The sequence below is a fragment of the Chelonoidis abingdonii genome, chromosome 24 (assembly GCF_003597395.2).
Source record: "Chelonoidis abingdonii isolate Lonesome George chromosome 24, CheloAbing_2.0, whole genome shotgun sequence".
Taxonomy (NCBI): domain Eukaryota; kingdom Metazoa; phylum Chordata; order Testudines; family Testudinidae; genus Chelonoidis; species Chelonoidis abingdonii.
Genome location: NC_133792.1, coordinates 23962063 through 23975249, shown reverse-complemented (window position 1 = coordinate 23975249; position 13187 = coordinate 23962063). Strand labels below are relative to the sequence as shown.

The 13187-nt window shown below is 41.7% G+C and overlaps 1 protein-coding gene across 2 annotated transcripts in view; it reads left to right on the top strand.

Annotated features, from left to right (window-relative positions):
- Window positions 1–10414, top strand: part of NR6A1 (nuclear receptor subfamily 6 group A member 1) — a 165178-nt gene extending 154764 nt beyond the window's left edge. For both annotated transcript variants that reach the window (XM_075060438.1, XM_032767506.2), the window contains exons 9-11: window positions 3308–3429; window positions 6001–6153; window positions 7219–10414. In XM_075060438.1, coding sequence (XP_074916539.1) covers window positions 3308–3429; window positions 6001–6153; window positions 7219–7307 — 364 coding nt within the window. In that variant the 3' untranslated portion in view covers window positions 7308–10414. The remainder of the gene's footprint in view (window positions 1–3307; window positions 3430–6000; window positions 6154–7218) is intronic.
- The last annotated feature ends 2773 nt before the right edge of the window (window positions 10415–13187 follow it).

Below are 13187 nucleotides of genomic sequence, written 5' to 3'. Positions count from 1 at the left end.
CTTGCTGGTGGATTCTCTGCAGCTTGAGGTCTTCAAATCACAATTTTGAGGATTTCAATAACTCAGTCATGGGTTAGGGGTTGTTATAAATGTGTATGGGTAGGGTTTTGTGGCCTGCCTTGTGCAGGAGGTCAGACTAGATGATCATATTGGTCCCTTCTGACCTATGAGTCTATGAGTCTATGTACTGCTCCAAGTTAATGTTGGCTTTGTAATGGTCATTTCTATCAATCAGCTTGCTTTCTGTGGTACAAACAGTGTTTATTGCTTCTCCAGCAAGTAACACCAGAGGCCATCTCTTCTGAAGCAGTCACTGATGTCTTTGCTTTTAAGACCACTCTTCGTTGAAGCATAGATCTGCATGATCCCCTCATATAAACGCATGTAACTCCAGTGAGTTCACTGGTATTACCTTGGAGTAACAGAGGGTTTTGTTTGGCTCTCTCTTCATGGTAGAGCAGCTCGCCATAATTCTCCAATATTAAGGAATGGCTGTTGCAGTCTGAGATTCAGGTTGTCTGTTACCCAACTTAAAACAATATTCTGACCTAAGATACCCTGGGACTTAGAAGGTTGGAGTTTTTCTGTTCCTGATCAGAACCCTGACTGCCAGTATATAAGTAGATGAAAAATGAATAAATATGATCAGCTTTTTCATGTTTTAATTCTGATTTAAACTGCTGGCAAAATGGTCTGTTTTCTAGATCTAATGTTTAAATCTCTGGAGTCTAGTAAAAATGCAAATAAAATGCATGGCAGCTTGAGCTTTTTACTGTTACTCCTGATAATACATAGCCAGGAATTAAACTGGTGTAAAAGTTGTGAGGCAGACAGTGTGTGGAGGAGTCAGTCCTCCAGAAGGAATAGGGCTGTGCAAAACAGAACAGCTTTGTTTGAAAAAGGGAGGAATGCATGCACAGGAAACCCAGACAGTTCTACTGCAAGCATGAGAGAAGAGCTCTCCTGGATTTATGGACGTGACGAGTGGTTGGTAAAAACGTGCGTTCTCAAAAAACAATTAGACCCAGCAGAGGATTGTGAGTGGTCTCTGTGCTCATTAACTTCTTGTGCTTTGCAATCTTGCACCTGCAGGATTTTTAATCTCAAGTTGAGAGCAAGAAAATTGCACAGCTTTAGATTAGCCGACAAGGCTTTCATCACTTACAATATTACTTCCCTGAAGAACTGACCTAAAGTTCAAACAGCTTGTTTTCTCTTCTCTGAGGCCAAACTCCACCATGCATTTTACAAATAACTTTGAAGTAAACAAATACACGTGCCAAATAAGATGATATTCAGTAAAAGGGATTTTATTTTTGTTCTGTTTTTGTTCAGAGATGGCTTTCTGGCTATGCTCTGATTGCGTGCTGTGTAATGCCAGAACACACAGCTGAAGCCTTCCTGAACACTTCTGTCTCACTGCTGAAGATTTATGCAATGCCCGATTTCTTCAAAACTAGCCTTTATTGCTTTAAACCACACGTAGCAGGGATGGCTACTGGCCATTTGCACAAATAGAACACTCTGTACCTTAGGAGTCTCATGAATGTCACTTATGCCATCTTTTTGTCTACTGTGCTATGATCCAGTGACCTGCAAGCGGGAGTCCTCTCAGACTCCTCCTTCATAAATCTAGGATTCCCTATAGGACTAAGACTCTTCACTACAGAGTTTCCATTGAGCTCATTCCCATAGCTCTTAAGAGACTGCAGTCACTGGACTGTGGTGAGCCCTTCCCAACGTACGATTACATGTCCCGCCCCATTAGCGAGTTCTTCGGGCAAGTGTCCTAGCTCAGAGAGAGATCTGCAGCTTGTTGTAAGCAAGCTATCCGTACTGTGTGTGTTTTCTTTTCTTGGAAAGAGTTCAGCTCCTCCTCCTGACTCTAAAGTTGCTTGGACGTTCTGTCTCTCATGCATCAAACTCCCACGTTTGCATGTAATCTCCTGCTCACCTGCTAGGTTAGAGCTCACATCTGAAGCCTTGCTCATCAGCACATATCCATGTGCAGTTTCATTCTGACATGATGGGGCTCAGCCATGCTGATGGAAATGGGGGAGGAAACTTGTGCCCAAATGAGACAAACAGATGACTTTTATATCACTTGTACTCGTGATATGACCACATTGTTTGACTGGTGAAAATCTCAGGTGAGATGGTCTAACACCCTATTCCTCTAGCACTGCCTGGCTAGGAGAAAAGTTCAAGCTGGGGAGGGCTAAAAGAGGGCTGGAGCCGAGAGAGAGAACTGGGGAAGTGCTGGGAAGCTGAGTGGAGGAGGATGACGTGATTTTTTTTCTTCAGTATAAAGCCTTAAGAACGAGTGGCTGTGCTGAGGCAGGCAGAGTGCTGTGTAATGTGATGAATGAGTGCCCTGGATCCAGAGTGAAGGCCTAGGGTGTCCAGGACCAACCATCAGGTCCTTAGCACATACTGAACCTGGCTGAGCAAGCCTGATTTTGCTGAGTCTGTTCCAAGATGAGCAGCAGGACAGGAGGGACTGTCTATTCATTCCAGATTTCTAGACTGATTTCTAAATAAGAGCTTCTAAGAAAGATCAGCTGAAAGGAACCACTACAACTTTTGAGGTTTTCCTGTTCTTGTTTCCAAACCTTCCTTTGCCCCGCAGCCTGCATTTCATGATGGACGCCCTGTAGTAGTGAGTAACTATAGTGTAGCTGGAGTCGTATAGATTTTGCCAAACTTCCTAGACGGACCTGCACAGCTGCTGGGCCATAAAACAGTGTAACTATTACTGAGTGTATAGTAGTAATACTTTGCACAGCCCTAGAGTTTTCTGTGTGAGGATCATCCCATTTCCAGCTAGTGAATTAAGCCTCACAACAAGCCTGTGAGGTGAGGAGATAACATCCCCGTTTAAATAGGGGGAAGTTGAAAGAGGGTTAGTAACTAGTCCAGGGCCATGCAAGAAATCATTGACAGAGCCCGGAACTTCTAATACTTGTTTCTCCCAGTCATAGCAGCCTAATACCATGACCGTGCAGCGCTTGTCCACAGGCAGCTATGCCAATATACACCCACATGCATCCGCAAAATCCCCACTTTACTTAAAGGTCTGATGTAGCTGGCAAATATGATGTTCTGAATCACCTTGTTTTCAGTTTTGCTTCTCGTGAATAGTGCCAACAGACCTGAAGCATCTGGGGCTCTGAATTATGATGCAAGGCATTAAGGTCTTTTAAATGCCATAGAGTTTTAGTAAGTCACTAAGCTCCCTACTGTTTAATTGCAAAGGGCCTCTCCTCTTTGAGTACTCTGTGTGCATCTGTCTCTCTCTCTCCTTCAGATTCAGTGAAGAGGGAATGGAGGTGATGGAACGGCTGATCTACCTCTACCGCAAATTTAACCAATTGAAGGTCAGCAATGAGGAGTATGCATGTATGAAAGCCATTAACTTCCTAAATCAAGGTGAGTGGCAGAAGAAGGGGATTAGTCCCTCGGGAGTAAATGGCTAGTCAATAAGCTAGTCAATCTTTGCTTCCTTTGGATGATGGGAAGAGAGAGAAGGGGTCCTAAATCCAAACTGAAATAGATGCCTGAGCATTAAAAGGTTTTTGTTTTTGCCATTGTGCAGTTAAAGCCATATACAGTGTGTGCTATTTCAGACACCTAAATGAAGCAATTGTAGAGGAAGTGAAAGGATTCACTTTGCTTAATCAATTTTTAATGCCTTTAATCGTAGACACCAAGGACAGTATGTGCGTCACTTTAAATATGTACCTACTTTACCAGCAGCAAAATAAGAACAGAGCAGAGTGACTGATGAAATCTTTCTAGATAAGGCCTGAATGACTGATTACCTACCAGCTGTTGTGGCAAACTTCTCACCATGCACAAGTGCATGTCCTCTGAAAATACTGCTGCTCATGGTGGAAGGGTCTAGGCCAGTGATGCTCAGTGGTTCAGGAGCCAAATTAACGATCAACATTATCTGAAAGAGCCACAGTCATGTGAATTCACTCTGTGTGTAATTTAATTTTATTTTCCCAGCAAAATGACTGACCAAGTATCATTTTATCAATTACAATTGGCTAATAACATAGTAAAAGCATCCTGATTGGTTAATAACTTAGATGGGGTAATAATTAAATCAGTGTTTTAATATCGTGCTGCAAAGAGCCGCAGGAGTTGCATTAAGGAGCCACTCGGGGCTTGTGAGCCTCAGTCTGGGTATCGCTGCTCTAGGCATTTTCTGACAGGCGCAATCAAGACAACCAATTTGCATCACTTTTTTTCCAGTTTAAGCTGTTAACTTTGTAAACCTTTGTGCCCTAAATGTTGGATAACCTCCCTGGCATTGTGTCCTGGATTCTTCATCAGTGTGATTCCCTTCACCTAATACCTGTATCTGACATTTTTTAAGAAAGTGAGAACATGCATTTTGTCCTTTTAATATGGTGCCTAATGCAGTAATATTTTCAGGTAATGAATGGTGCCTAATATGGGACTGTCTCCATTTGTGGTTACACATAGCATTTTAGAGCAGTCAGTCACTTGTGTTATGAGACTCCTAACACTTCAAAATTCATGAAGTCAGCACAAATAACATGCAAATGGATTCTGCAATGGTGGTCCAGGGTGGGAAGTTACTGATCTTTTCTCTGAGACTCTACCATGCTGAAAGGATTTGAAAAGTTTAATTTCTTCAGTAACACTTGTGTATGGATCACTCCAGTCTGACACCGTGGTGTGATTCCCATGTCAGTACTAATGTGTGCATGATGTTATTGAGCATCTATGAAGCATGTTACCGCAGTTTGGTGTATTGCTTGTACATAAATGAAAAAAGCTATTGAATGGCACTAGTTTCAAAAAGCAGTTCAATAAATAAGTACCACTGGGAGTTCTGTGTACCACAAGGAAATGTTCTACTTTGCAAGGATATGCTGAAATTTCCCTTCTCCCACTAGTTATACCAAGTGTTTTGTGCTGACACTTCAGTGTGTGCCCGCCACAGATTCCGGTTAGCTTCCCTGGACAGTTTCCTGCCACTGGATGATGGACGACTTTAGCTGTCTCCATTGTTTTCCAAAATGTATTTTCATTAACTTCCTGTCTTCTTTTATTTTGAGTTGGAGTTCGCAATTTTTTTTATGTGGAATACCTGAAAAATATTTTTAAAGGTCAGCTTTTGGACAGCAAATAAATGCTCCTTCCCTTGTATAGTATTTCTGAAGAACAATACTGAGCCTCAGAAGAGTTGCATATTTTCCTATTCTTAATTTATTGTATCCCCTCCCATGGCATCAATTAGTATATAAATGTCATTGATCATACTGAAATACATTCAAAGGGACCTTCTCAAATAATTTTGCTAGCAATGAAATATCTACTTTTTCTTTGTGTACGTTGCTTGACATTTGGAAAAGCTAAATTTTAAAATAAAAGCTTGGCAAGTTTATAAAGCTCAAGTGGTGTGATTCCTAAACAGAAGACACCCTGAGTTACTGATTTGAACACTTCCCATAGAGCTGAGATGATGTAACTAGAATCAACATACTTCTTTCTATGGAAAATATTATGTTGCACCCCGTGTTAGGCCTGAAAGCCTTGACATATAGCTATTTATGAAAAGAAAGTAGAGATTTAAGATTGCTAGAGCTGTTATCTTCTGAAAGGTTCATGATCTCTGAGCATGAGCAACTTAGAACATTATATGTTCTCATCCGTGTCCCTTATGAAAGGAAGATCTTGTCCCCTCACATCTAATCTGAAGTGTACATATGTAGGAGATAGTCATTACAGTATGTCCTGGAGGGGAGGGTGAAATTTTAATCCTGTGGTGACTATAAACTTGAAGTCTCTGCTCAGTAGCTTTGTATAATTTAGATAGATGTTGTTAGACTGTGTTTTATAAATGGATTTGTCCTTCCATTTTGCAGTCGCCTACTCTAATAGTGATGAGGGAAAAATATGAATCTGGTTTTGTTCTAGTGTTACAGCTGTTCCCAGTCACTTAGTTTTTATGTTTTCACTCAGACATTAGAGGCCTGACTAATACATCCCAACTGGAGCAGTTGAATAAACGGTATTGGTACGTGTGCCAGGATTTTACAGAATACAAGTACCCACATCAGCCAAACCGTTTTCCGGATTTAATGATGTGTTTGCCAGAGATACGATACATTGCAGGTAACTTTTTGATCTCTTCTCCCAGCTGGCCCCTGTATGAATCATTAAATCTCCTTTAAAGGAGACTTTCTTCTTTTTATAATTAAATGCCTATCTACTTGGCTGGACAGCAGTGCCAGCGTGGGACCTTTTCTATTTGAGCCTTTCTCTACCAGGATAAACCCCCCATATCTTACCCAGTGCAATAAAGCTGGGTCTGTGTGGGACCTTTTCTATTTGAGCCTTGGAAGACTGGCATCTAGTAAGAAGGCATATTATTTTTTTTCACAAATAACAAGCTCTCCTTAGTATCTTGATCAAAATCTCCTTAGGGTCTTAATTTCAGACCCAACTCTGAAATGTCTTCTCTGCTGCAGAAATAACCCTACTCTGTAGATGGTATTGGCCTCACAGGGAGGAGCTTGCACTGAGTCTAGGGATGGCACTTGCATACCATGGTGAAGATCACAATATAGAAGCCTAGATAGGCTTGAACAAAGTCCCCAGATCTGAACTTCCCTGGAATATGGGTTACTGAAATCTGCATGTGAATTTTCCATCTCAATGCATCATTAATTGGCTCTAGAGGAATTATTCCAGGATCTTCGTAAGAACACTTGTAGCTAAATGTTAAGATAATGGACACAGGTTATTTGGGATTGGGAAGAAATGTTCTTCCCTAGGGCAAGTTGATTTGGATTTGTGTGTTTCACCTTCCTCTATCATACCAAGCAGAATGATCCACTGGGACCCGGTGGACACATCTCACACAATCTATTCACTGTGATTGACAGGGGAGGTAGACAGAGGTGGGATGTAGTCTTTCCCATCTTCTATAAATATGCCCCCGTTATGGGGAAATCATTTTTCATTTGACTTCGCCAACGCACTTAGCTTCTATTCCACTATATAACACATCCTGTTGTTTCCAAAAGAATATCAAATATCTAATGTAGGAATTGGGTGATTTACTGTTTCTCTAAAGGTTCAAGGTGAAACCATCTCCAATGTCACCAGCTTGTTGGAGATGAGCATTTCTGAAATCTGGCTCAGGAATGGCAGCTAATTCTGATTCTTTCTTAACAGGAAAAATGGTGACTGTTCCTCTGGAGCAGCTGCCCCTCCTTTTTAAAGCCGTTCTTCATTCCTGCAAGACAAGCGTGAGCAAAGAGTGAGCCTTCATTGCCCCGAACCCATGCCTTACTCTGGTGCTTCTGGTGTGGAACTGGCTCACGTGTGAAGAGAGAGCGGAGGAAAAACCATGATCAAGGCAGTAGGGAGCTGCTGAGACAGGGCGGCAGGTAGTCCTGTCATTGTAGCAAGAATCTTTTTTTGTTTTTTGTTTTTAAACTCTTTTCCTATATATTTATTTCACGACAGAGTTGAATGTATGATCTTCAACACAGTGCACGTGGTTCTGTATGAATGCAGCAGATGCATTTTCTTGCAGTTTACAGAATGTGAAGATGTTTAATGTTACAGTGTTTGTTAGGGTTAGTTCTTTTGTATTTGGGGGACTGGGGGCGAATATAACTAAGACTACCTCAATAAGAAGATGCTGTTCACGTACTGATCATTCCATGATTTATATCCAAAGTGTTTGCCTACAGAGCAAACTGCCTCACTCCACTGGGAGAGCTGTTAGCATCCCAAATGCTGGAGTGCATTGGAGGAGTGTGGGCATTAGAGAAGTGCCAAGCTTCAAAAAAGATAAGTGGGTGAGAAGGTGTTACACCAAAACCAGAATTTGGGTACCCCCAGAATAGCCAGCCTGTTCGTTGTTGTAACCAATCTGTTCTCATTAAGTGTGAGTCTCCAGGGTGGCTAAGGGAATACTTGGAGGACACAGATACAGCCATGCATAAATTATTGGCACAAGAAGTGTTCCAAAACAAGGCACCTTTTATTGAACAATTTCTTGACATAGTAACAATCTGAACACACATCCCTTATAACAAGTTAAAGAGCACCTCAAACCACATTGCCTTAAAGCTTGAAACAATACTGAGTGGATGCTCCCTGCTTCAGATGGTCAGTCTGTCACAGATAGTTGACAGCCATTTTGAGATGTCCATTAGTTTTTACACGTATAAATCCCTTTCACAGTCAACACACATGCATACATCTGTATTACCCCCCCTCCCACATATATGCAAACACCATACTATGCTATGCTATAACTATACCTGTTACTCTGTCTGACAGACTTACTTAGCTGACGGCACAGTATCTTTTCCTGTTTTTTCTCTCCCACTCCTCTGCTGCATCCTTCTCTTCTCCCACTGCTTACTGCTGCTTCTCCTTCGTCTCACCCTCACCTCTTTCATGCCTTCCCCTGCCTTCTCTGCTCAGCTGCCTTCTCAACTGTCAGCTGCTGCTGATTTTTATACCCTACTTTGCTAACAGTCACAAGTCAGTCATTCCATTTGACTGTTATTTACCTCAGTGTTACGATTTGTCATTTGTTGTTTACTACCTTCTTTTCCTGCCAATTCCTAGTGCTTCGTGACCTGCAGCTGTCAGCCAGTGGTGGAGTGACTCTTGCTTATTCAGAATGGAAGCCAGGAATCTAGGGATTTCAAAATGGAGTTTCTCTGGTATCACAGGGAGAAATGAAGTTTAGCTAGCTGACCAAAAAACAGTCTTCATCGGTTTTCAAATGCAGCTCTCATGATGTAAATTGGGTCCCCCTGAAATTCTGTCACGAGAATTGCAGCATTCCAAGGCTGAGAAAGGCCCTTAGCCCATATTTCCCTTCCCTGGGCTATGCAGAATTTGTTCTCTCTCTCTCCAACTGATGCATGATTATTCCTTCACGACTCTCCTACCAAACTGGAATTGTCATTGTAATTAATAACAGGCTTTGAATGAGGAGGCAGAAATAAGCCAGGCAAACTGCAAATAATTTAATTATTGGCTAAATGCTCTCTCTTAGAATCACAAACTGGAAAAGCATTCTAAGGGCAATATATGTTCTCCATGGCTAGATCTGGTCTAGTTTTTTAAATCACTCCAGTGAAGAGGATTTCCTACTACAGTAGTTACAAGTAATTCACATCAGCAAACGCTTCAAACCTAGCAGCTTCTGTCCTTCCTGTGGATAAAATAAATGTGACTTCCGATAAGAGATTTCAGTATCCTCTGCTATTGGGTGTCTGTTGAACCTTGGAGAACATATGGGTTTAAACCAAGTCCTGCATGTACCATGTTACTGCGTGGAGGGGAGTGTAGTAGGAAAACCTGGCTTAGTACAATTCATGATATTACTTCTAAATCTCCCAGAATTTAGATGTTCCACCTAGTAACTTCAGTCACTTGCATTACACCAAAAATACTTGAATTGCTGCTGTTCAACATGTATTACTGTCCATTAAGCCTCAGTGTCCTCCATGGCTTCCTGTATCCACATGATTGCTAGTTGGGGAAGAGTTTCTTTCCGTTTCCATCATTCATACATTTATGAAATCTCACTCATTCTAACAGGCAGCCATGTTGCCTTTGCTGAATTTTCTGCTGGGACCCTTAGTTGTGAATCTGTTGTTTTGAGTGGTTACATTAGGCTGATTGAGACACTTTTGAATGTGAAAGAACCTGCTATTTTTAAACTACCTTGAGTTCTTCAGGAAACAACTTCTGCTCTTCTGGGGTGGGAGTAACTATTCCTGCCATCCTCTGTCCAGTCATGACACATTATAGTGTATGACACAAATTAAATATGTGGTCAGGAGAAGCAGTTTTTCCTTCTGAACAAGCAGCTGCTCTCCGCTGAAGTACTGTACTTGCTAGTGGGTAGAAATGAATTGAGTGAACAGCAGCAGCATATCATTCAGTCCAACCCCAAATACTACCTACAGACTAGTGTAATAGCAGCCCAACAGCCACTGGAACTTGCTAGCTTGGCACATCTCTAGGTTAGTCAACAGTTACTCTGTACAATGAGTGCAAATGGGTCCTGCCTGCAAGAAATGAAGACTACTCCATCCAAAACCATCTCAGCAGAGACAAGCTGTTGACTAACTATTTAGACCAAAGGCAGTGCTGCTGTCTTTAATTCTGCTTTGTGAATCTTCCCACTTGATTTTTTTCCTTGCTTTAGGTAGTCCACTAGCTGCTGAGATACTTTCCTAAAATAAGATGTTACGGGTAACAGCTGCTGGGATCAGCAGAAGTCCACTTTTATATCGCTTGACGAATCCAAAGTTAGTTTCATGAATCTCACTTGCTTTCTGTTTATAAAATGAGACAAGCACATATTTCTCAGGAAAGCCTTCTGCATACAGTAGATACACTAAAATCTTCCCATGTAGACTTGAGGTATCTGTTTGTTTCTAAGTTAGGAAGTATTGCCAGCTTTAACTTTCATTTTCAAATAATTCCACATGATACTTGTATTACAGGTTATCTTCTGGCTTGCTTACACATTTCAGGAATAATTTAACTGCACAGAAGTAATCTTATTCCAAAGTTATTAGATGAATAAGGATTTGTTTTAATTAGAAGATCTCTATGCTAAAATTAGAAAACTTGTTTTTGCCAAATCTTGACAAAAACATCTATTTTGTACTCTGTCCAAAATGAATTGACTCCTCAGGAAAATGCTGCGCAAGCAAATGTTTAATAAACTTGATGGGGGTGGGGTGGGGGATGTGCTACTACTTGCAACTGTGTAAACCATTTTTGTAAATGTTGATTGACAGCAGTATCTGTTAACAAACCTCCTTGTACAGCAGTGAGCATAAAAACTGTGTTAAATTCACAAGCAAGAATGAGACTAACATACCAAACCAGAACCTAACTCGCTGGACAGTCATTAATGTCTTCTGCACCAAGTCCTCTAATGACTTGTGTTTTTTAAACAGGGTAAAGTGAATGTGTTGCATTGCAAACTCAGGTATTATGATGAGAAGATAGGAATGTAGCTAGAATTGTAGCGACATTAGGTCAATCACTAGATGTACTTGTGAATTTGGTTTGAAGGACATCCTACAAAAGTTGGAATTGTTTGTCCAAATCTTCACATAACATTCGGTTTACAGGGAACCATATTTTATTTGTGCTTAATGCTAGTTGGGTGAGGATGTTCGTTATTGTTGGTATCTGCTGTTGCTTATCTGGCCTTCTCTCATAGAAGACTCAATCAACAATAATCATTTTTGGTGGAATTTTCTGCCAAGACTAGTCAATATTTATCTCCGGTTTGAAAGATAACTCAATTGATCCCATCCTTTCCTTCACAGTATTTGTGCAAATGTAAATCTGAAGAGTTTTTTTAATCCAAACAGATTTTTGGATATTAATTTGAAGTGCATATGCTCACATATTCAGAGAGGGCCTCAGTTCACAAATGAACACGTTTAAAATTGTAATCTGCTCCAGGGAATGGTGTTACTCTGTCAGCTCAAGTGGCAAGGCCACTGCTTTCAGTGCTGAAGGTACTGGATTTAAATGCCAATGACCTGGCACCACAGGCCATGATTAAAAGCCCACTGAAGTCAGTTGAAATCTTTCCATTGGCCCTCAGGGCTGTGAATAAGGCCATAGAAGCACAACTTGAGCTGAAAGAGTAAATTTTTACTTCATTAGCTTTAGCAGTAGTAGGATTTTATCCTCTGTGGGGACCAGCAACTAGAAGGGGACATAACTCACAAGCCAAGTGTGTCATGCCAGCAAGAAGCTCAAAGCCGGTTATATCTATACGTTGTTAGTTTCATAAACACCATGGACTTTGGGTTCTCACCAAGGGGGAGGGGCCTATCAGGTTTACACTCAGCAGCACTAATACAAGGAGGCAAACTTACAAACAGATGACCCTGTGGCTGCCGATAGTGGGGGGCGGGGGGCGCAGAGTGAGGGCAGCAGCTTCAGTGTTAGTGAGCATGCTCAGTCCAAGCCAAGCAGCAAATCAGAGGGGGGTAAGGGGGAAGCAGGTGACCCTCCATGACCCTCCCCCCATATCACCTCTGCTTACAACCATGTATAACACATTCAGTTCTTTGTCTGTGTGACACTAAACGTTCCTTTAGTACCACTGACATCTCGAACTGTCTGTGCATCAAAAAGTCTAATTTCTCAGGTTGGGGCATAGGCAACAAAGCACAGCATTGTCCTGCTCTCATTTCCTGCTGCTTGTCAGGTTTGTGTATTGAATTGTCTGTGGGGAAGACAAGAACCCTCCATGGGCCATTACAAAACATAGGACATTAAGGGAAGCTACCCATGCAACCCCAACAGTGCACACATTGTGTGAAGAGATGAAATGCCTCTTCCTAAGCTGTGCCCAACCGCCTGAATGTATGAAATACGAACACCTAGTAGGTACCATGTGTTAGGAAGAAGCTGAAGTCTTCATTACAAATATTAATTTCACACGCACAGTTACCACTCTTTGAATGTTAATATCTTGGCTGCTTTAACCCTTTCCATCTCACTCCTAAAGCCTTTAGACAATGCTGTAGAGTAACACCTGCTTTTCGGTGGTTAGTGTAGCTGTCCACTTTCCCATGTCTTCAGTTACTGAACTTTCTTATCCACAGTTGCATAGGCATAAAGACCAAAGAGCAGGCCACACCTTTGAAAACTTATCAATTAAAAGGTCTTTTCCAGATGCAGCTCTTGTGAGTTAAATGCTCAGTGTTGCTGTGTATATATGGCAGTTTACAAGCTGAGTACTGAATACCCTCATCATTGAAATGAAGATGGCCCTACTGTATCAGGTTTGTCAGTTCAGATATTTATTGGCTGCTCTTGAATCTGCAAAATTGGGCTGGACTCTGGCAAGATTCACTTCTTGCTTCCAGCCAGCTCAGTGTCCCAGGGGAGCCTCTTCCCAATGTTGTGGTGCTTTTGCTTCTTGTTGGAGCCCAAAAGTGCAAACACAGCTGCAAAATTGGGGTGTTGGAGGTAATCCCTCAGAGAGGCTCAGGTCAAGAAGTGGGGAAAGGGCTGGGGGGTTAACTGCCTGATCTGTTCCTGTGTCCCTACTGAATACGTATGCCTGAGCACTGGGCAGGACTCTGCTATGCACAGGGCTGACCCAGAGAACCTGCTAAAGTAAA